Source organism: Andrographis paniculata, unplaced genomic scaffold (assembly GCF_009805555.1).
Source record: "Andrographis paniculata isolate CXL003 unplaced genomic scaffold, ASM980555v1 Contig98END, whole genome shotgun sequence".
NCBI lineage: Eukaryota > Viridiplantae > Streptophyta > Magnoliopsida > Lamiales > Acanthaceae > Andrographis > Andrographis paniculata.
This window is the reverse complement of record NW_026137637.1, coordinates 1,097,847-1,119,846: the sequence shown is the minus strand read 5'-3', so window position 1 is coordinate 1,119,846 and position 22,000 is coordinate 1,097,847. Positions and strand designations below refer to the sequence as shown.

General features: G+C 30.1%; 5 protein-coding genes across 17 annotated transcripts in view; 1 reads left to right on the top strand and 4 right to left on the bottom strand.

Moving 5' to 3' along the window:
• LOC127243915 (ethylene-responsive transcription factor RAP2-7-like) overlaps positions 1-22,000 on the top strand; it is a 99,056-nt gene that overhangs the window by 6,244 nt on the left and 70,812 nt on the right. Inside the window, exon 9 of one of the 4 annotated variants that reach the window (XM_051264152.1) lies at positions 3,515-3,641. The exons of the other annotated variants lie outside the window; for them this stretch is intronic. The gene's annotated coding sequence lies outside the window, so the exon portion shown is untranslated. Of the gene's footprint in view, positions 1-3,514; positions 3,642-22,000 lie in introns of those variants that run through there. 4 annotated transcript variants of the gene reach the window in all.
• Positions 5,103-6,255, bottom strand: LOC127243921 (rust resistance kinase Lr10-like). The gene has a single exon (XM_051264160.1). The coding sequence runs from the start codon at positions 6,234-6,236 to the stop codon at positions 5,136-5,138; it is 1,101 nt and encodes a 366-aa protein (XP_051120117.1). The 5' UTR covers positions 6,237-6,255; the 3' UTR covers positions 5,103-5,135.
• On the bottom strand, positions 7,496-8,257 carry LOC127243755 (uncharacterized). The gene has a single exon (XM_051263920.1). It carries the CDS (start codon positions 8,255-8,257, stop codon positions 7,496-7,498), a length of 762 nt encoding a protein of 253 aa, XP_051119877.1.
• LOC127243911 (rust resistance kinase Lr10-like) lies at positions 13,225-16,582 on the bottom strand. 2 transcript variants are annotated; one of them, XM_051264144.1, is made up of 4 exons: positions 15,700-16,582; positions 15,343-15,366; positions 15,213-15,242; positions 13,225-14,558 (listed from the first exon to the last, which is right to left on the bottom strand). In XM_051264144.1, the coding sequence occupies exons 1-4, from the start codon at positions 16,547-16,549 to the stop codon at positions 13,423-13,425; spliced, it is 2,040 nt and encodes a 679-aa protein (XP_051120101.1). In that variant the 5' UTR covers positions 16,550-16,582; the 3' UTR covers positions 13,225-13,422. The 2 variants fall into 2 exon arrangements, with proteins under 2 accessions (XP_051120101.1, XP_051120102.1); XM_051264145.1 differs by lacking the exons at positions 15,213-15,242; positions 15,343-15,366.
• On the bottom strand, positions 17,953-21,573 carry LOC127243924 (uncharacterized). 9 transcript variants are annotated; one of them, XM_051264170.1, is made up of 10 exons: positions 21,277-21,573; positions 20,591-20,800; positions 20,277-20,327; positions 19,219-19,448; positions 18,988-19,110; positions 18,829-18,891; positions 18,641-18,749; positions 18,407-18,500; positions 18,226-18,276; positions 17,953-18,154 (listed from the first exon to the last, which is right to left on the bottom strand). In XM_051264170.1, the coding sequence occupies exons 1-6, from the start codon at positions 21,341-21,343 to the stop codon at positions 18,829-18,831; spliced, it is 744 nt and encodes a 247-aa protein (XP_051120127.1). In that variant the 5' UTR covers positions 21,344-21,573; the 3' UTR covers positions 17,953-18,154; positions 18,226-18,276; positions 18,407-18,500; positions 18,641-18,749. The 9 variants fall into 9 exon arrangements, with proteins under 9 accessions (XP_051120127.1, XP_051120125.1, XP_051120123.1 ...); XM_051264168.1 differs by having other exon boundaries at positions 17,953-17,992; positions 18,085-18,154; positions 18,226-18,749; XM_051264166.1 differs by having other exon boundaries at positions 18,407-18,749.

Sequence of the window (22,000 nt, the reverse complement as noted above, 5' to 3'; positions counted from 1 at the left end):
TAGTATAATATAAAAAATAAAAAATATATGTTTAATTTGATATTTTTTTTAAAAAATTTGTGGGTGAGTTGGTCGGTAGAAAATCAATTTTTTTTTTTTGGTTTGGACTGTTCGGTTGATTGGTTCGGTTTGATCCAAAACCAAATTTATAAATTTTGGTTATGATTTAATCAAAAAAATTGAACTTTTAAAAATAATAAAAAATTATATATTAATAAATAATATATATTATAATTTTGAGTATTTGTATTTGATTGTATATTAAAAATATATATTGATAAATAAAAGTTTAATTTTTTCGATTTTAAACCGAACCAAATCGAACTAGTTTGATTCGTTTTATTTAATTTTGAAAATATTTGATTCAATTTCAATTTTTTGAAACCAAAAACCGATTAAAATTGACGGGATGCACACCCTAGACTATTAATATTCAAATAACATATGAATAATATATTAATATTTTAGATTTAATTTTGGAAGAAAAATTTGTGGGAACAATATAAATCCCCTCCCCCAACCCCCTCAATCTCCTCTAATACACACAATATATATATGGTACTATCTCCGTCTGGTTCCAAGGGTCTCATTTATTTTTTGCGTGTTGATATTTGAATATTAATTATTATATCAAAACATAGTACAAATTAAAAAAAAATTGCATAAATACCTCAATTAGTGTCTTATAATACTAATAGAACAATTTTTGTACAAAAAAATTATACAAATATAAGTGTTGGAATATAAAACTGAAATTCTCTATTTTAATCATAAACATATGTACATATTTATAGTGATATACAAATAATCTAAATAAGACAGAAAATCCTATGAATATCTTAAATAAGATAACTATCATAAATATAATATATTGCTTCTAAATATATTTTAACACCCCTCTTCAAACTCAAGATATAATCGAACAAACTTGAATTTGTCAGAAGTGACCGAAAATAATATAACTGAGATCTTCCACGTATGGATTAGAATTCACCAAGATTGACTGAAAGTGATGTAGCCGTCCACTAGATCAAAGTCAGAACCAGAACTCTCAACCCCGTTAGAGTTGAAAACAAGACTCGCTCGCCCACAATGGAACTAGAATCGAAAACAGGACTCGCTCACTCTATAAAGTTAGAGTCGGAAGCAAGACTCGCTCGCTCACAACATAGTTAGAGTCGGAAACAGGACTCATTCGCTCTCAATAGAGTTAGAATCGTAAACAGAACTTTCAACGATGTTAGAGTCGAAAGTAGACTCTGTCAGTGGAGCAGTAGAAATGGAGACGACATGAAAATAACAACATTATCATGAATAGAAGCAGGTACATCAATAATATATAAAAATATATATGGGATATAACGGATCTTGGATGTACCCGGAGAGAATTTGTCTCTGATACCATGTTAGAATATGAAACTGAAATTCTCTATTTCAATTATAAGCATACGTGCATATTTATAGTGATATACAAATCGTCTAAATAAGACAAGAATTATACGAATATTTTAAATAAGATAACTACCATAAATATAATATATTACTTCTAAATATATTTTAACAATAAGAATATTTTTAATATTAAATATAATGACGCAAAATGTAAATATGATCTTGGCGGACTGATAGAATATATAAATACATATAATATATATGTGTATCACTTTGTGTGAAAGGCGAGACGAGGACCTGAGTATCCTATCCCATTTTTCCCCCTATATTTGCAAGTCGACAAGAGAAAATGCCTCTCCCATGCACATTGTATTTTTGCATATAGCACCCTTTCAATACGCTTTGGGACACAATAGGATAATACAATATGTAATACATATTTTTGGCAATACATTATAATTTTATGTAACATTATATATTATTAATTTTAATAGAATAATTATATTTATATAATAAAATACAACATATAAAATTTACATTATAATTTTATGTAACATTATATATTATTAATTTTAATAGAATAATTATATTTATATAATAAAATACAACATATAAAATTAACAAGTTATACTTCTGTATGATACAATATTATATTGTATTGTATTAAAATATATATTGCCTTTTTATATATTTGTGTCGAGTGGGTCAAATTAGCCATAATCGCCACTAGAATTGACAAAAACTAATCCGACCTGATAATCCGATTTGAACTTGACCTGAAATAGTTGGGTTTGGGTTGAGATTTTTGACCCAATTAATAATTGGGTCAAATCCGTTTAAATTTTAAATATCTTTTTTAAATTTGATCAATACAATTCAATATTTATGACCAATTTTATAAAAATAAACAATAAAAAAAGATTGTGTTGTGTACTATTATGTAGCGTTTGCTAATTCAATTTTTGAATATCAGTTTCATGATATGAATAAATAATTTTTTGCTTTAATATATATACATATTATGCATTTAAAATTTTTGTTAGTATCATTGTAATTTTAAATTAAAATTTAAAATTTTTAGATTTAAACGAGTTATATGAGTCAGATTCAGATTGATCCAATTAATAAAAGGTCAGGTTAAAGTTGCAAATATCAACCCATTTAATTTAATGGTCAGGTTCAGGTCAAGGGTTTTATAACCCGTTTAAGATGATCCGAACCTGAATCCGACCCGACCTGATCCGTTTTGCAGCCTTATTCGCCACCCTCCCAAACTGGAGATTATTTTATTTTACTTTTAATTATAAAATAATTTTAATTTACTGGTAAATTATATTTATGTTCTACTTATTTTATAAATTTTGTAATTTTTTATTATTTAAAAACAATTTATTTTTATATATTTATATTTTAATTCTGTAATTGATATGTATAGTATATTATTGATATATTTAATTTCTATTGATATTTATAGTTAATTAATTTATATAATCTTGATAAATTGTTTAAAATAATTAAATTGGTATAATATTTAAAATATTATTATAAAATACTCTCTTAGTTGCAATTCAAATGAATCTTTTGAGTTTTTTAATATATTAAAAAATAATAATAATATTTTATTGATTATTAAAATCGTATAAAATGATTTAAACATGTAAGTGAAATGATATGTATGCAATTATATAATAAATATATATATATATAAAAGTTGAAGGCTATTTTTTCTATTAATGTATTACTTCTAAGAAAAGAAATATTTTTGGTGAAATAGATGAAAATAGTAAAAACAGTACTGTGAGTCAGGATAGAAAGGAGTGTATATATAAATAGGGAAGGGTTACTGTGCTGGATTTGGAAAATCAACACTGTGCAGCACATGTAAAATATAGTAACGACACATGCTTTTATTACATACAACAAATGTTGTTCGTAATAAAGACATGTATTGTTTGTTCATAACTACAACATGTATTGTATGAGAGTATGTTATCTGCTAAAATCAATAGTTTGTATGTGCTGTGTGAGAACATATTATGTTCTGTTAGTTCATGTGCTGTATTTGTATTATATTAACGTATGTTGTGTGTTGTATGTGGTTATACTATGTGTTGTCCGTTAGCACACGGTTACATTTCAGCATTGTAGCCGCGGCCATATAAATAATATAAAATATTAGAGTACCGGCCGAGCTCACATTAAAACGTGATTACCATGGACCATTGAAGACCTTGAGACACCTGAGTCCCTTTCGCCGGTGCTCGAGGAGAAAGAAAAGTCGTTCAAAATTTTGAGTTCTTGTTGGGAAAAGAAGATCGGAGAATTGAGAAGGTCAACGTTGTTCGGAGCCGGCACTATTAGGGACCGCATCGAGCTGCCCGGAGAAGCAGTCTGATGAGCCGCCGCCTCAGGAACAGTTGCCGCTGTTCTTGTCGAACAAAGTGATTATTATTTGATAAAGTAAATATAATAAAATCGTAAGTGAATGAAGGTGTTAATGAGCCGAACTGAGTTGAGGTTTGATGTATGTTTGAGCTTGGCCATCAGGGACTCGAGGTTGTTTCGTATTCATTAGTTGAAAGTTATGAGCTGAATTTTTATTTTTATTTATTTATTTATTTATTTATTTTTTTAACTTTGACTAGTTAAACAATTAATTTGTTTGTGTTTGGCTCAGCTTGTTAATTTTTTTTATTTTATTTAATGTTAAATTCAATTAATAATAATAATAATAATAATTTATTAATATATTTATAAACAAATTAGAATTATATATAATATTAAAGATATATTTATTAAATATTGTGTTGAATATTATCCCACGTTGCTAAATGTATGGAACTCCCTAATATATAAGGGTGAAGGACCACTCTACAATTGGTGATCGGTTGGATGCCTGGATTTCTTCTTACATATAGAATATTAATTTAATTTTAGCACGAATAAGTTCGAGTTCATTCATTAACATAACGAGTTGAACCGAGGGTGAATAAAGTTGTTTAGTATAAATAGATTATGCATAAGTTTAACAGACAAAAATAAATAAATAAATAAATAAATAAATTAACATAATTATTTGGGATGAAATGAGTAATATTTTTCTTCACAAAAAATGAAGCAAGAAAGAAGGTCATAGCAATGTTATATGCAGAATGTAATAATTCCAAACATTATCTAAATATTACAATCTCAAATATGAATAATTGCAAACTTAGACTAAATAACGACAAAGGCAACATAACATCTTCTTGAATGATTACTGCCATAAAAAATGTTGATAATTGCATAAATTTATCGCAGATTTTGTCGATAATTAAAAATCATAGAGAGTAATTTCGTGATAAATTTATGTCACAACTTTTTATTTTGACTGTTTCGTGGGTAATATTTGCAGAAAAAGTTACAAATAAATTCTTGTGAGTATTTAAAGTAAGGACTTATGTAACGAAAATGTCAAAATATTTTTATTCCGTGTCTTTTGACAATTTCGTCACAAAAATTGTCACAATTTTTTTTCGTGACTATTTTAAGTTGAAAAAAAAAAACCAAAATACTTGCAACATTTTAAATTAATACAGATATTGTCATGATATAATTTCGTGACTTTTTAAAATTAAAAAGTCACAACATAAGTAACGAAAACAACCATAACAACCATTCATAACATACAAGCAACAAGCAAAAAGTCGATTAACACGCATTCAAATCAGATTGATAGAGAGAGAGAACACATACCACAATGCTCAACTTTGAAGTAAATCTAAGTTGATGCAATCTACAAGATAAGTTTGAGTTCCATGATCATCCGTTTCGGCTTCTATCTCACGCGGCGCTGCAAATGGTCTTGAAGGCATCCGTGGTTCGGACTCACTTTCAAGCATTTCTATTACTTTGTTGATAGGAAGTCGATCGGATGGTCTCATTTGTATGCACCACATTGCGACTATCATAATCTTTTTCACCATTCTTTTTTCCTCTTCGCTTGCATCTTTCATCTCGATGTCCTTTCCTGCACATAGTTGGTCATATATCCACATCGGGAAGTAGATTTGAGTTGTTTCTTCAACCAAATGATTCGTGATTTTCCTTTTCCCCGCCATTTCCATCAACATCATTCCAAAGCTATATATATCAGCCTTGTAAGATATACCTCCCATGTTTTTGTAGAACATCTCGGGTGCCATGTATCCCATTGTTCCTCTTGCACCCGTTAAATTTATGAAGCTCTCATTGGTGGGGTGCAATCTTGCAAGCCCGAAATCAGATATCTTTGGATTGAAATTCTCGTCGAGTAGTATGTTGTGAGGTTTGATGTCAAAGTGTAGGATTTGCATATCACAACCATGATGCAAATATCCAATTCCACGCGCCACTCCAAGTGCAATTTCAAACATTTTGTCGAGCGTCAAGGCGAGCACTCCTAAACTTTGTTCGTTGAAGATATATCTATCGAGGGAACCATTAGGAAGAAACTCATATACCAAAGCATACTTTGAGCGTTCGATACAAAACCCAACGAGATGCACTACATTGACATGGTGGATTCGCCCGATTGTGCCAACTTCATTGATGAATTCTTCGACCCCGGCTATGGTTTGGTCTAACATCTTTACCGCCACATAAAGACCACTTCGAAGCTTTCCTTTATAGACAGTTCCATAGCCTCCTTCACCCAATTTTTCGTTAAAATTGCTCGTCATTTTCTTGACATCCGAGTAACTGTATTTTATGGGTGCAAAATCATGTTGATCTTGTAAAAACTTTTCAATATTTGTATCATTGCATAAATGGCGTCTTCTCCATTTATGGATCACCAACCACAATAGAAGAGGAAATCCAACCATAAATCCAATTGCCAATCTTATAGATAAGATCTCACCTACATTATTTCGTGAAAATATATATATATATATGTATATCAAATAGGAAGAATTGTTTGCAATCTCATGGTTAATTTGTTTAGAAAAAAATGACATGTCTGTCAACTTTTCAGTATGATTTTGCATTGCACAATTTACAATTAAATATATTTTTGCATTTAAACTCATTCTATTCCTATCAATTGAGTGTATACATTTATTTAACACATAACATCAAAAATTATTTTATATAAAACAAAATTATAAAAGCCAAAGCAACTTGAAAATTCATTTAAATGCATAGATAATAACTTAAAACATGGGAAAATTGCAAAAATATCCTACTACACGTATACCTCATTATCACTTTTGTCTTGTATTTATCTTGCTTACAAAATATATCTCACATGTTTACAAAAGTCGTTATTTCTATCATTTGGCCGCGTGTGGCCGCACGTGATTGTGCGTAAGGGCGCGTGGTGTGAATGTGACGCGCGGGCAAAGGACATAAATAGCGATTTTTATAAACATGTGAGATATATTTTGGTAGAGAGATAAATACAGGACAAAAGTGATAATATGGTATAAATGTAGGATATTTTTTGCAATTTTATCCTTAAAACATCGTTTAAACATTAGTTATAAAATGATTTTTTAAAAAAAATCCAATCTTACCAATTGTCCAAAGAACCGTAACCATTGTCCCTGTAAACAAAAATATATAAAATTAAAGTATAAAAATATATAAAAATTTTAGAAGAAAAGCTCACAAGATTCCAAAGTAGATTGGATCTGAGAAAAGTACATTGAAGTCCATGAACATATCTACCTGTAAAATTTCAAATTAGTATATAATGAGTATATACAATTTGAAAAGAAAACTACAATTATGATAAAGTATCACTGCTACTTATTTCTCAATTATTGACCATAAGTGATAAAAAATATCGTCTATAATAAGTTATAATCATGAATTAAAGTGTAAAATCAAATAAATTTGAAGTATAGAATGGAATTAAACAATATGGTTTGACAATTTATAATTCTTTTAAATGAGATAATTTGATAATTAAGTGATACAATAAGAGAGAAAATTGTATATTTTATTTGAGACGGACGGAGTAGTAAAATATGAAGTAGACATCAATTAAGTGACACTTACAACGAAAAGGTGAGTAACGATATGAACAACATCTTTCCCTCACAATGTGACTGGGAGCTGAGGCGAAATAGGGAACCTCCCGTCAACAACCTTTTTTATCGATTCTCCACCACGAAAGCTCAAACCCATAAGCCAAGGCCTCGTAAATATCGATGAACGATGACTTATTGGTAATAGACGAGCGCGCGGACACCAAAAGCACCTTATCCACCGTGCAAGACTCTTCTAAATCCGACAAAGATAGATAAGGATCTCCAAGCACGACATAACTATAGAATCGGGAAGAATTTCCAAAATGGATGGTTTTTGTTGTGTTGCCAAAGAAAGGGGCTCTAACATAATTATTATTATTATTATTATTATCATCGTTCGCAATAGCGGACGACAAACAATGAATGAATGCTGCTTCTTTGTTTAAGGGGACCGTGCCATAGAAGTGGTAGGAATCACCAAAGTAGTATGATTGGCTACTACAGGAGGAGAGGTCTCCCGGCGTATTCGTATTGATATTGATGCAAGCAGGGTCGAATAGTCTTATCCGCTCTTGTTCATAATTGATACTTAGCACCAAAAGCATCCTTGATTTGTATTGCTTCGTAGCAAAATCTAGTCCTTGGATATTGAGAACTGTCTGGTTATTACGGCAATCGAGCTGGAAATTGATGTCGTCCAATCCGCAATGGGAAGGATCAGTGCTGAGTCGAAAAGGGTAGCTTATGCGCGTGATGTTGCCGCAGGAAGAAGGAGGGCATTGGTGGAATTGGGATCGGGATGGAGTGACATAAGTGACGAAAATTAGTTGCAAGACAACGAGGAAGAAGACATGAATTAGGAGGACAGACATTATGGTCTTATTAAGGTTTAGGGTTTATAAAGCTAGACTTCATACAATTAATCGAATCGTTGGATCAATATATAAGATTATTGAGTATGATCGAATCTACTTTGGGCATTGGTCATTTTTTATTATCACATATATGCATCTCAACACCTTTAAGTTGAGTTCTTTTCGTGGGTTTTCAACGTATATTTTTATTATTTATATTTTTTTAAAAAAAAAATATCAAATCAAACTATTATACTTTTTATACATATATATTATACTATAAATCTATTTCATATTTAAAATATCACGTCAAACGTCTATTTATATCACATTAAAAAATTATTTAAATTCAACTTGTTACTCCTAAAAATATTTTCAATCTCAAGAAGTACACACACAAACAAACACACCCTAGTGGCCATGGAAAAACAGAAGCCACTTGCCAATCCATCATGACTTGACCAAGTCTTACTACGTACTCTGAGAAATTGATTTTACAATATAAAATATATTATTTTTAATTAAATATTTAATTTTTTATTTTTTTAATAAATATTTAAAAAAAATAATTTATTTTTTATATGTTACAGAAAATTGCATAAAAAGTATAAAATATATTTTTTGAAAACGTCATTCCAAAAAATTATTGCACGCAACAAACCCTATATGTATATATATTATCATTATGAGCTCTTTAATTAATTATATATATATATATATGTTAATTAAAGTTGATTGTTTTATGTACTATAAATAAATATTATATGTAATATTTTGAATAAAAAATATATAATAAAAAATATAAAAATATTTTTAATGTTATTTTTAGAAACAGACGAATAGAGTATAATTTTCTTTTAAAAAGAATGATAAAAAAGAAGAATTAAATATAATGCTTTTAGTAATTAAGAGAAAAATTATAAATAATGTGATCAATATTTCAAAATAAAATAAGCAAGTTATGAAAAATATTTTGATCTTTAGAAATTGTACTAGTCTATAGAATGATAAATAGTTATGAGAATTATTTTAAATATTCTGTATAAGTTATTATTAAATGTATTCACTACAAAAAAAAAAAAAAAATAGTATATTTGTAACGGAATTATGTTCCTAAAGTTCACGTAGCTAACGATAATTTCATTCCTAATTCCATCTCTAATATCATTAGTAACGGAAAAAGTAAATTTAAGAACGAAAAAATGTTGTTACAAAACTGATATATATATATTTTTTTTGTAGTGATTATGCAATATTAAGAGTTTATTTTTCAAATCAAAATTACTATTTTTCAGGCTATAATGTCCAAATAAACACAAATTATTTATTCTTATAAATATCAAATTAAATTATATTTAAATAATAATTTAAATTCAAATCAAAAGTAAAAAGATATTAAGTACTTCCTTATTTATTTATTTTAGAAAATAAAATTATTTCAAAATCACATTATATACTTTCGAGAATATTTTAGATAATACATTCTTAAACTATATATCACACATACCCTCCACCGGGCGTGGTAAACAGGGGTTCATTATATATTTATATTATATATATATATAATTTATGTATTAATAATTTATTTGATATACATAAATAAAAAATGATTGTAGTTTGGTAGTATAGAGATTAATTTTTAATATTAGTCTAAGTTTAAATCCTATGTGTCTCAAACATTAAAAAATATTTTTTATAACTATTTTTCATCTAAAAATCTTAAAAAATTATTTTATTTATATTTTATTATAAATAAAAATATATTTTATATATATATATATTGGGGCCTATATATTTTGTGGCTCGAACCCTTCCAAAGTCAAGACCGGTCTACACACATAAACTATTAATATCTCTTAATCTATAGACGAAAAGTAAAAGAATGCATGCATTTCGGATAAAAGGAGTATTCTATTTTTATCACTCTTAATGAATAAATATGTATATACATATATATATATATATTTATTTAAAATCCACCTATCTATATTTGATATCAATTTATGCTAATTATATATACTTTTAGATAAATTGAATTTTATTCGTGGTATAGAAAATTGTGTCAAAATATAGGGAATAGTTACGGTGCTAATTTAGAAGATTAAGCACGGTGCTGATTTTTCAGCACTTATAATATATAGAAACAACACATGTTCTTATTACACACAACACATGTGATGTTTGTTCAGAATTATATGGACGTTGTATAAAACTATATTATATACTCCCTCCGTCCCAAACACCGTGCAACATTTCCTTTTTGATATGTCTCAAACACCCTGCAACATTTCCAAAATAGGAAATAATTAATTATACATAATCTCTACCCCACACTTTATCCCCCTCACATCATCCAAATAAAAAAATAAAATATATATTTCACTCTCCATCACATCACCCAATTTCTAAATTATTATACTTAATACTACCCACCTAAAAACTCGTGCCAAAAATAAATGTTGCACTTTGTTTGGGACGGATGGAGTACTAAAATCAACTGTCGTGTATTTTATATGATTATAGCATGGATTGTTAATTCATGTCAGTACAAGAAAAAATTATTTTTGTAACAAAATTTTTTTGTCTCTAAATCTACTTTTTGTGTTACTAATGACATTAGAGACGGAATTAGAAATGAAATTACGTTGGCTACGTGAACTTTAGGGACAGAATTCCGTTACAAATATATTATTTTTTGGTAGTGTGTGTTGTATTTGTATCATATTAATATAAAAAATGTGTTGACAGAAATAATACGGTACACTCGTTTGTTATTTTGACTTTGTAACTTTTTGTAATGAGTATTTGAACTTTTTTTTTTTTTTTTTTTTTACTTTTATAAGAAGTATTTTGTAGTATTTGTAGTATTATTTTTTTGAATCATAATGAAAAAATAGTGTTGGGTAATGGTGAGCAAAATATCCGAAATCCGAAAATCCGATCCAAATCAAATCGAAATATAAAATTTGGTTCGAATTTTTGGGATTTTCGGATTGGTTCGGATTGAATTTTTGATAAATTTTGGATTTTCGGATCGGATCGGATCGGTATAATTAAAATTCGAACCAATCTGAAATCCGAAATATAGCATTTTAATATTTTTTATTATATATTTAATATTTTATTAGAAAATATTATATTTTAATATAAAAAAACTCAAAATTATTAATTATATTTTAATCTATCTACTTTTATATATTATATATATATATTTAATATTATAAAATAATTATAAAATATAAAAGAAATTTACAAATTAAAAAAATAATTAAAATATTTAAAATTTTGGATTTTTCGTTTGGTTCGGATTTTTTAGTTCGAATTTTGAATTTTCGAATTTCGATTATTTCAGTTCGATTCGGATTGATTTTTTCAAAAATTTCGAATTTTCGAATCGGTTCGAATTTGGCAAAATCCAAACCGAAAGTCCGAATGTTCAGCCCTAATGTTGGATGAACAAAATTATTGTGTTATAGATAATTATATTATTATGTAAAAAATATATATATATATACCTGTATTGAAGGGGTATTTATTAAGATATGATTTATAAAATACTTCAATCAATATTTTCAAATTATATTTTCAATCAAATATATATATATATATATTGCATTTAATTGTAATTCATTCGTAAACTAAAATAAGTCATTCCAATTAACCGAACTAAATTTCCAACCATAAACCAAATTGAAAATTAAAATATGTCAATGCTATGATTTTTCCTATATAATTCTTTATAGAAGTAGTTAATATTACTAAAGCGCACTCGAAGGATTTTTATTGATCTATTAGTTTCCCTCTGTTCTGTTCTAAACAAGGTGTAATATTTACTTTTGGCACCGGTTTTTAGTAAGTAGTATTAAGTAGAATAATTCAGAAATTAGGTGATATGATGAGAGAAAAATATATATTTTATTTTTTTATTTGGATGATGTGACGGGATAAAATGTTGGGTAGAAATTAAATATAATTAATTAGTTCTTATTTTGTAAATGTTGCAAGGTATTTGCGACATACCAAAAATGAAATATTGCAAGTGTTTGAAACGGAGGGAGTACAATTTTGACTTGCTGGCCCGAGTGTCACATCAATATAATAATAAAATATGGACAAATATTTATAATTCCTAATCAATTATTTTTCACTTCTTGACTTGATCCATGACTCTTGTGAGTCCACTCTAATTTATATTTATTAATTTACAAAATTGTTGTCCTATATTGCCTTCCCTAGACTTTGTAGTCAATTGAATAATATAATAATATTAATAATAATAATACAATTTGAGAACTCTTTCTTCGATCTTAGATGTAAGTTTAACGTTATGATTTAGAATTTAATAAGATGTTTTGAATAAAAATTTTGTTTGTGTTGATATACTTTTGATTTTTTTGGTATTATTAACTTTTTAAAAAATATCATATTAAATATACAATCTTTTACTATTTTCAAAAAATTTTAAAACTCAAAAACTTTCAAAATTTTTATCTGAAAGGACCCAGAAGTTTTTGTGGAATATATTAGATAAATATATATTTTGTTAGTTTTTACAATAGCTAATAGTATATTGCAGCTATGTAGGCCTTAAGGGTTGAGTGTTTTTAATCATTTATATTTTGGGTTTTGATATGTTTTGAAGTGTAATAATTATTGGATATTGTTTTATAGATATATATATATATAATTGTATACGTGTTATATTTTAAATATTAAATACTTATTTTGTTAACAAAGCAGTCTGAGTCATGTTTGCAAATGTTTAATTAGAAGATTAATATATAAGATTATTAATTAAAAAATAAATAAAATACTATATACATTATAAAATCAAATAAAATATCATATCTATCAAATCAAAGCTCAAACGAACTTATTCGACCTAAACACAAACTTGAACAATAAAATTTCTTAACGAACCAAACTTAAACAATACAAATAAACTCGAATATTTAACAAACGAGCACGAACCTTTGGTTACAAACATAACGAACAAAAATATTTAAAATTATATTCGGCTCCTCTTGTTAAAAAACTCTAAATCTCATGCACAATTATATGAACTCACTTTTACATAATAACAACCTGCATGCTCTTACTATACTAATAGAACTCATAGCAATCACTGATTAACTCTAATGAGCACTTCAATCATTCTTAAAGCTGTAAACAAGCCGAAATGTTCAACTTTGAAGTAAATCTAAGTTGATGCAATCTACAAGATAAGTTTGAGTTCCATGATCATCCGTTTCGGCTTCTATCTCACGCGGCGCTGCAAATGGTCTTGAAGGCATCCGTGGTTCGGACTCACTTTCAAGCATTTCTATTACTTTGTTGATAGGAAGTCGATCGGATGGTCTCATTTGTATGCACCACATTGCGACTATCATAATCTTTTTCACCATTCTTTTTTCCTCTTCGCTTGCATCTTTCATCTCGATGTCCTTTCCTGCACATAGTTGGTCATATATCCACATCGGGAAGTACATTCGATTCCTTTCTTCAACCAAGTCATTCATGATTTTCTTTTTTCCCGCCATTTCCATCAACATCATTCCAAAGCTATATATATCGGCCTTGTAAGATATGCCGCCCATGTTTCTATAGAAAATCTCGGGTGCCATGTATCCCATCGTTCCTCTTGCGCCCGTTAAATTTATGAAGCTCTCGTTGGTGGGGTGCAATCTTGCAAGCCCGAAATCAGATATCTTTGGATTGAAATTCTCGTCGAGTAGTATGTTGTGAGGTTTGATGTCAAAGTGTAGGATTTGCATATCACAACCATGATGCAAATATCCAATTCCACGCGCCACTCCAAGTGCAATTTCAAACATTTTGTCGAGCGTCAAGGCGAGCACTCCTAAACTTTGTTCGTTGAAGATATATCTATCGAGGGAACCATTAGGAAGAAACTCATATACCAAAGCATACTTTGAGCGTTCGATACAAAACCCAACGAGATGCACTACATTGACATGGTGGATTCGCCCGATTGTGCCAACTTCATTGATGAATTCTTCGACCCCGGCTATGGTTTGGTCTAACATCTTTACCGCCACATAAAGACCACTTCGAAGCTTTCCTTTATAGACAGTTCCATAGCCTCCTTCACCCAATTTTTCGTTAAAATTGCTCGTCATTTTCTTGACATCCGAGTAACTGTATTTTATGGGTGCAAAATCATGTTGATCTTGTAAAAACTTTTCAATATTTGTATCATTGCATAAATGGCGTCTTCTCCATTTATGGATCACCAACCACAATAGAAGAGGAAATCCAACCATAAATCCAATTGCCAATCTTATAGACAAGATCTTACCTACATTATTTCGTGAAAATATATATATATATATGTATATCAAATAGGAAGAATTGTTTGCAATCTCATGGTTAATTTGTTTAGAAAAAAATGACATGTCTGTCAACTTTTCAGTATGATTTTGCATTGCACAATTTACAATTAAATATATTTTTGCATTTAAACTCATTCTATTCCTATCAATTGAGTGTATACATTTATTTAACACATAACATCAAAAATTATTTTATATAAAACAAAATTATAAAAGCCAAAGCAACTTGAAAATTCATTTAAATGCATAGATAATAACTTAAAACATGGGAAAATTGCAAAAATATCCTACTACACGTATACCTCATTATCACTTTTGTCTTGTATTTATCTTGCTTACAAAATATATCTCACATGTTTACAAAAGTCGTTATTTCTATCATTTGGCCGCGTGTGGCCGCACGTGATTGTGCGTAAGGGCGCGTGGTGTGAATGTGACGCGCGGGCAAAGGACATAAATAGCGATTTTTATAAACATGTGAGATATATTTTGGCAGAGAGATAAATACAGGACAAAAGTGATAATATGGTATAAATGTAGAATATATTTTGCAATTTTATCCTTAAAACATCGTTTAAACATTAGTTATAAAATGATTTTTTTAAAAAATCCAATCTTACCAATTGTCCAAAAAACCGTAACCATTGTCCCTGTAAACAAAAATATATAAAATTAAAGTATAAAAATATATAAAAATTTTAGAAGAAAAGCTCACAAGATTCCAAAGTAGATTGGATCTGAGAAAAGTACATTGAAGTCTATGAACATATCTACCTGCAAAATTTCAAATTAGTATATAATGAGTATATACAATTTGAAAAGAAAACTACAATTATGATAAAGTATAACTGCTACTTATTTCTAAATTATTGACCATAAGTGATAAAAAGTATCGTCTATAATAAGTTATAATCATGAATTAAAGTGTAAAATCAAATAAATTTGAGGTATAGAATGGAATTAAACAATATGGTTTGACAATTTATAATTCTTTTAAATGAGATAATTTGATAATTAAGTGATACAATAAGAGAGAAAATTGTATATTTTATTTGAGACGGACGGAGTATTAAAATATGAAGTAGACATCAATTAAGTGACACTTACAAAGAAAAGATGAGTAACCATATGCACAACATCTTTCCGTCACAATGTGATTGGGAGCTAAGGTGAAATAGGGAACCTCCAGCCAACAACCTTCAGAATCGACTCCCCGCCATGAAAGCTCAAACCCATAAGCCAAGGCCTCGTAAATATCGATGAACGATGACTTATTGGTAATAGACGAGCGCGCGGACACCAAAAGCACCTTATCCACCGTGCAAGACTCTTGTAAATCCGACAAAGATAATCGATCAGGATATCCAAGCACGACATAACTATAGAATCGGGAAGAATTTCCAAAATGGATGGTTTTTGTTGTGTTGCCAAAGAAAGGGGCTCTAACATAATTATTATTATTATCGTTCGCAATAGGGGACGACAAACAATGAATGAATGCTGCTGCTTTGTTTAACGGGACCGTACTTATTCCATCGCTGTAGAAGCTGTAGGAATAACTAAAATAGTATGATTGGCTACTACAGGAGGAGAGGTCTCCGGGCGTATTGATATTGATATTATTGATGCAAGCGGGGTCGACTACCCTTATCCGCTCTTGTTCATAATTGATACTTAGCACCAAAAGCGTCGTTGATATGTATTGCCTCGTTGCAAAATCTCGTCCTTGTAAATTGAGAAGTGTCTGGTTATTATGGCAATCGAGCTGGAAATTGATGTCGTCCAATCCGCAATGGGAAGGATCAGTGCTGAGTCGAAAAGGGTAGCTTATGCGCGTGATGTTGCCGCAGGAAGAAGGAGGGCATTGGTGGAATTGGGATCGGGATGGAGTGACATAAGTGACGAAAATTAGTTGCAAGACAACGAGGAAGAAGACATGAATTAGGAGGACAGACATTATGGTCTTATTAAGGTTTAGGGTTTAGTTAGACTTCATATAAATAATCGAATATCGATCATTTTAATTATTACATGTATGTATATGTGTGTATATATATATATATATATCTATATTCAATGCAACCGAGGTCGCCATGGAAAAACAAGGACAGGACAGGACAGGACAGCAAACCAATCCCCATGAACTGACCAAGTCATATATATTATCATTATCAGCTCTTTAATTAAATTTTTGATTGTTTTATGGAATAGATTATATGTGTGCTGAATTTTATTTCAAAATTATAATGTTGAATTACGTAAAAATAAATTAATATATGTGGTGTGAATCACTTGAGAAATGGACAATATCTACAAATGAGTTGAATTGTAAAGACTTGGTTAAAACATTTTCAAAACTATAGATGCATATATATATATATATATATTATGATATTTGTGTTAATATGTTTACTTGGGACAAGACCGGGAGGGATCCGAATTTAAATCTATAACATTACAGTCACAAGTTCATCCTTACATCACTATCCATTTCTTACTGGCTTTATTATTATTGTTAAATGAAATAATTGTCGGACATGATATTACATAGGAAAATAGGTATAAAATTTGATTTATTTTTCATTTAAAATTTTGTAATTCGTTTTATTTATTTATTGTTGTTGTTGTTTTGTTTTATTGCAAGACCGAGTAAGTATAAATTTTGGAAGTCAATAAAATAAAAACAAATACATACGTGACATGACTCGACCTCAGCCTAATGTGTAATTTAGACTTGTCTATACATATTTTAGCGGAATGGTTACGGTGCTAACGGGAGCAAATCAATTTCATTTTTGATTAGCCTCATTTAGCACATAGAAGAAAAACATGGCAGTTAGTAGCACGCTATGGCTTACCAGTATTCATTTGTTAAATATCCATCAAATATTAGTTTCATAATTAAGAACATTTTATGGTTCACTATTTCAATTTCTCAATTTTCATAATTTAGAGATTTTTAAAATTTTCTAATTTTTTTTTTTTTTCTTTTTTAAGTTTAATAACGGGAAAATACAATATAACATTGAATTTAATTGATTTTCCATTATGATAAATGTGTTTATTTCCTATAAATATTGTCTGCTGTTCCTATGAAGAATTGGAGCAGGAGGAAGAACCTCTTTGGCGCTGCCCCAAGAATATTTATTGATTTCTTTGAAGGGATAGGTCACCATTTGATTATTTGTAAATATCCAATTATTTAATATTCGAATCAAATCGAACAAATACTCGAAATTGTGATCCTCGTCAAACCAAAAGTTTTGATTAACCAATATTTTGTTTAATCAAACATATTTGCAGTATCTACAAAAAATTTGAACCAAATCGAATCTAAAAACAGATACATGAAAAAAATAATTTACAAAATTTACTAGTTACCTTAGGTGTCCACAAAAAGCTGAAATATTAATGCAAAGATAATTATATTAAAATTACAACAATACTTTTCAATCAAACAAAAAGAACCATTTAATTCAAATAATTCCATACCTGCTGTCACTTTGATTGATGGTAGAACACTGCGCTCTAGTGGTGGATGAAGCTTAAGGTGGAGCGGAACCTACAATGAACATATTAAGAATTAATATCAATATGAATTACTAAATTACATTATATACATTTGAAACTTACTAGAAGTTTCTGCATCTATGGGAATTGAATTATGTACTCGTGATGGTGTGCCTACAATATATCACACACATTTATAAGTTTCAGGAAAAAAAAAAGTGGCGGAGCCTACAATATAACAAAAACACTTAAGACCTTAATGAAGTAAATAATAATGTTCATATTTAAACTTCTTCCTAAATACCTGAATCATCATTTAGATCTAGATGAGCGGGTGCATCATCACGATGGTCACCCTGACCCCCTCTAGCCCTAACAAGTCGGAAGGCCTCCTTAATCTAAGAACATGCTATGATTTCAAATTTTGTGTATCATAAGGCTTAACTCATTTAGGATTCGGGCAAAATTGAAAACATAATCAGAGAAAAGCAAAGATTGTCTGATTGTATTTTAGTTTTTTGTCTTGCACAAAATTTACCTAAAACAAAAATCGGAAGGCAGAAGAGCCGTCGTCGTCATCACCATCATTCGTTCTTCTGCCTCTTCGCTCGTTTCTCTGATTGCCTCGCTTTACCCGACCTTGTATCCTGTACGTTATTTATGAAACTGTGTTATGCATTGTTGGCCTTCGGGGTTACATCTCGACAATAGTATGGTGCTTAATACCTATTTTGATCTCTTCCTCTGTTTCCATTGCCCTTTGCCCTTTTTCTTCGATTTAGTTGGACTCTGTTAAGGTTATTGTGTTCGAAAGTAGTGAATAACAGAACAAAGGAGTTGGGAGTAAACCTATCTGCTCAATCGTAATATAATCTATATATATACCTTCATAGAAACTGTATTTGTATCATCATTATCATGATGAATCTCAACCTCGATCCGTCCCTCACTGTTGAGCATAACCTTAAGCCTCCCTTCTTTATACAATTTCTCAGACTGGGCATGTCGCTAGAAAGGGGACAAAAAACTAATGTCATCGACTACCTCAAGAGTGCATTAAGTTCAACCCCACAATAGCCACAATGAGCGTGATTATAAAAGATATTATATACTTGCCTTGGAGCTTAGATGAGCCTTTAGTGTCTCCTCGGACAAGCAGACAATCCTAGGGCAGAGCCTGCACTTGAAAACTGATTTGCATTTTACGACACAATCTTTCACATCGAAGGGGCTCTCATCTTTTTCGGGACCATGTGGTGCTTTGCCAAACACATTGTCGACTTCATCAGTAGCAAAAGCTCCAGCACCATTTTGAGCTCCAACATCATCATCACTTGAGGCCATACCTGCCAAATTATGCTATTTTTCGGATCAGGAAGATTTTAGAACTGTGAAAAACATTTGCATCACAAAATATGAGGCAATAGTTATACCATGCACCAATAGAGTGTTTCAAGGAAATAAAATTAAGAAATAGAACTTTGCAAAATCCATATATTATGTATCAGCTTATCCTCAAAATCGCTCTCTTGTTAGTTTTCAGATGTTCTATTAAATCCTAAAACCATTCCCGCACTAATCTTCTACATTCATGGAAATAAAAATGAAAGATGTTTCCCCTGATAATTGAGTGTCCACATTTGAATCGACTAGCAATTTAAACAAACTTTTGCAGTGTCGAGTACATTTAATATGAATTAATATGTATACATCTTCTGCAGCAAGTGATGGGAAAAGCCCGTCTAAATTACAGTTAAGGTAGTAGTAGGTAGTCCAGCCTTACATATGTCAAGCTGATGAGTAACCAATGGCATGAATAAAAGACAAATTCCTAGTCACTATCGATGCCAAACAAAATGATAACAATGTATTATATGTTAAATCAACAAAGAAACCATGTTGCAAACGATATCATTAGGAGAAGGATGAATTCATTTACAATATCAATATTCATGTCAAAGAGAATGGTACTGCAGCATTACTTATCAAGAAGATCACTGAAGAACGCATTCCTTCTAGTGAAAGTTCAAATATTTATACATACTGTAAGGAGAACTATAGAAACTATACATTATTTGGTCCAATCAGAATTACATCAAAAATTAAAAAATGGAATTTGTTATGAACTTTCCCAAAAGCTGTAACAGAAACAAGAAGATGAGAACTGATTTAACCTGATGAATCAAGATTGACTTCATTTGCTGAACTATCCTCGCTCTCGTAACCTGAAGAAGCGAATACAAATAAAATAACCTTGGCAAAAACATAGGTTACATTATTAACAGTCTAGTTATCACAATCTAAGCTTTTAGAATATACCAAGAAAAATCAAAGAAAACAATCTAATCAAATAATATACCTACATCAAGTAACGTCCATGGAATTACTGGTGAAAGTGTTTTTCAACCAGAAGAATTGACAAATAAATAGATATATGATCACAATGATCAAGTATGCATAGCACAGATCATAAGAATGCTTCACAAACCAGAAGAAGAAGTTTCTCCTTTTCGCCTTACAACAGCATTTTCATTCTCCTCATCTCCCTCCTCCTCCTCCTCCTCTTCTTCTTCATATTCTGTTTCATCAGTGGCCTCTACCTCCACTTCAGAGTCAGATGAAGAAGATTCAGAGGGAGCATCATAATCACCATGTTCATACCTGTAGAACCTCCTCTTTATCACCTCTTTATTCTCAACTGAAAAGTATATAAATGGAGTAAAATCAGCACTAAAGACTTGCTCAAAGTAATTACAAAATAACTTCCATCTACAAATATAGACTAGTTCTTCCAAGCTCGAAGCTTTTATCTTCGGACTAATACAAATAAGCATCACCTACATTAATGCAACTCAAATCCAATTAATCTCTTCCTGGAGTCTTCAAAGTAGCTTAACGTATTTCCACAGGAGGTAATTTAATTCACGCAAAGCACAAATTGTTGGAATATAAAAACATTAGATTGTAAGCTAGAAATAATTTCACCAACGCTCAGAGCATCGAAACGAAACTGTATAGACATATTTCTTTCGCAAAGTGCATAAACATTCAATAAATTCAAACCAAGCCAAAATTTCCTGGAACAGAAAAGTAGTGCTTCCAAATATGTATCTCTCTAACTGCGAATTAGTAAGTGTCCATTAAATGCCAGAGGTATGGAACCAGAGAAGATACCTGAAAATTCGAACGGCTGCTTGCGATGTCTCAGCGTCCGCGACGAAGGGATCACCTGTATATGCATTTGCAGCAAGCAACTTAGAACAAATTCCCCAAATAAATATAAGTAGTTGAGCGCGATGGGAGTGGAATCGAAGGCGAAATCGAACGCGATGCTGGTGGTGGTGGTTGAATTACTAGAATGACGGCTTAGGCGGCTTTTGGGAGCGGAATCGAAGGCGATGCCGGTGGTTGAATCAGTAGAACGACGGCGGTTGGGAGTGGAATCGACCCAGAATCGGCGAGGGTGAAATTAGGTAGGGGAAGGCGGATAAATTTTATATACAATTATTATTATTATTATTAATTGTTTTAATAATAATGGTATGTACGGTTATATTGTATGTAAATATGTAAAAATATATATAATAATAATAATACAAAAATAAATATTTTCTTTATTACTACGGAGTGTATATCAATTGTAAAATATATTGTAAAATTGCAACGGATTTTTTTATTCGTCGACTAAATTGCGTCAGAATATATATCAATTGTACAATCCATCGCAAAATGTATGACTAAATTGCGACATAATGTATACAAGTTGTACAATTCATTGCAAAATGTATGACTAAATTGCGACAGAGTGTATATAAGTTGTACAAGTATGAGTTGAAAGAGTTGTGGTTTGTCTTTGTTAAAATTACTTTTGGATTGGATTGGTATTTCCCAGATGTAG

Excerpts from the sequence above, each read along its gene's own strand:
- LOC127243755 (XM_051263920.1), bottom strand. The coding sequence starts at position 8,257 with ATGTCTGTCCTCCTAATTCATGTCTTCTTCCTCGTTGTCTTGCAACTA.
- LOC127243911 (XM_051264144.1), bottom strand. The coding sequence starts at position 16,549 with ATGTCTGTCCTCCTAATTCATGTCTTCTTCCTCGTTGTCTTGCAACTA. Across the intron at positions 15,367-15,699 it reads TGGTTACTCATCTTTTCTTT|GTAGATATGTTCATAGACTT; the intron begins GTAAGTGTCACT and ends GAAATTTTGCAG. Across the intron at positions 15,243-15,342 it reads ATATGTTCATAGACTTCAAT|GGACAATGGTTACGGTTTTT; the intron begins GTACTTTTCTCA and ends TTTTGTTTACAG.
- LOC127243921 (XM_051264160.1), bottom strand. The coding sequence starts at position 6,236 with ATGGTTGGATTTCCTCTTCTATTGTGGTTGGTGATCCATAAATGGAGA.
- LOC127243924 (XM_051264165.1), bottom strand. The coding sequence starts at position 21,343 with ATGCATATACAGGTGATCCCTTCGTCGCGGACGCTGAGACATCGCAAG. Across the intron at positions 20,801-21,276 it reads GCAGCCGTTCGAATTTTCAG|TTGAGAATAAAGAGGTGATA; the intron begins GTATCTTCTCTG and ends TATACTTTTCAG. Across the intron at positions 18,892-18,987 it reads CAAATACAGTTTCTATGAAG|AGTCCAACTAAATCGAAGAA; the intron begins GTATATATATAG and ends TAACCTTAACAG.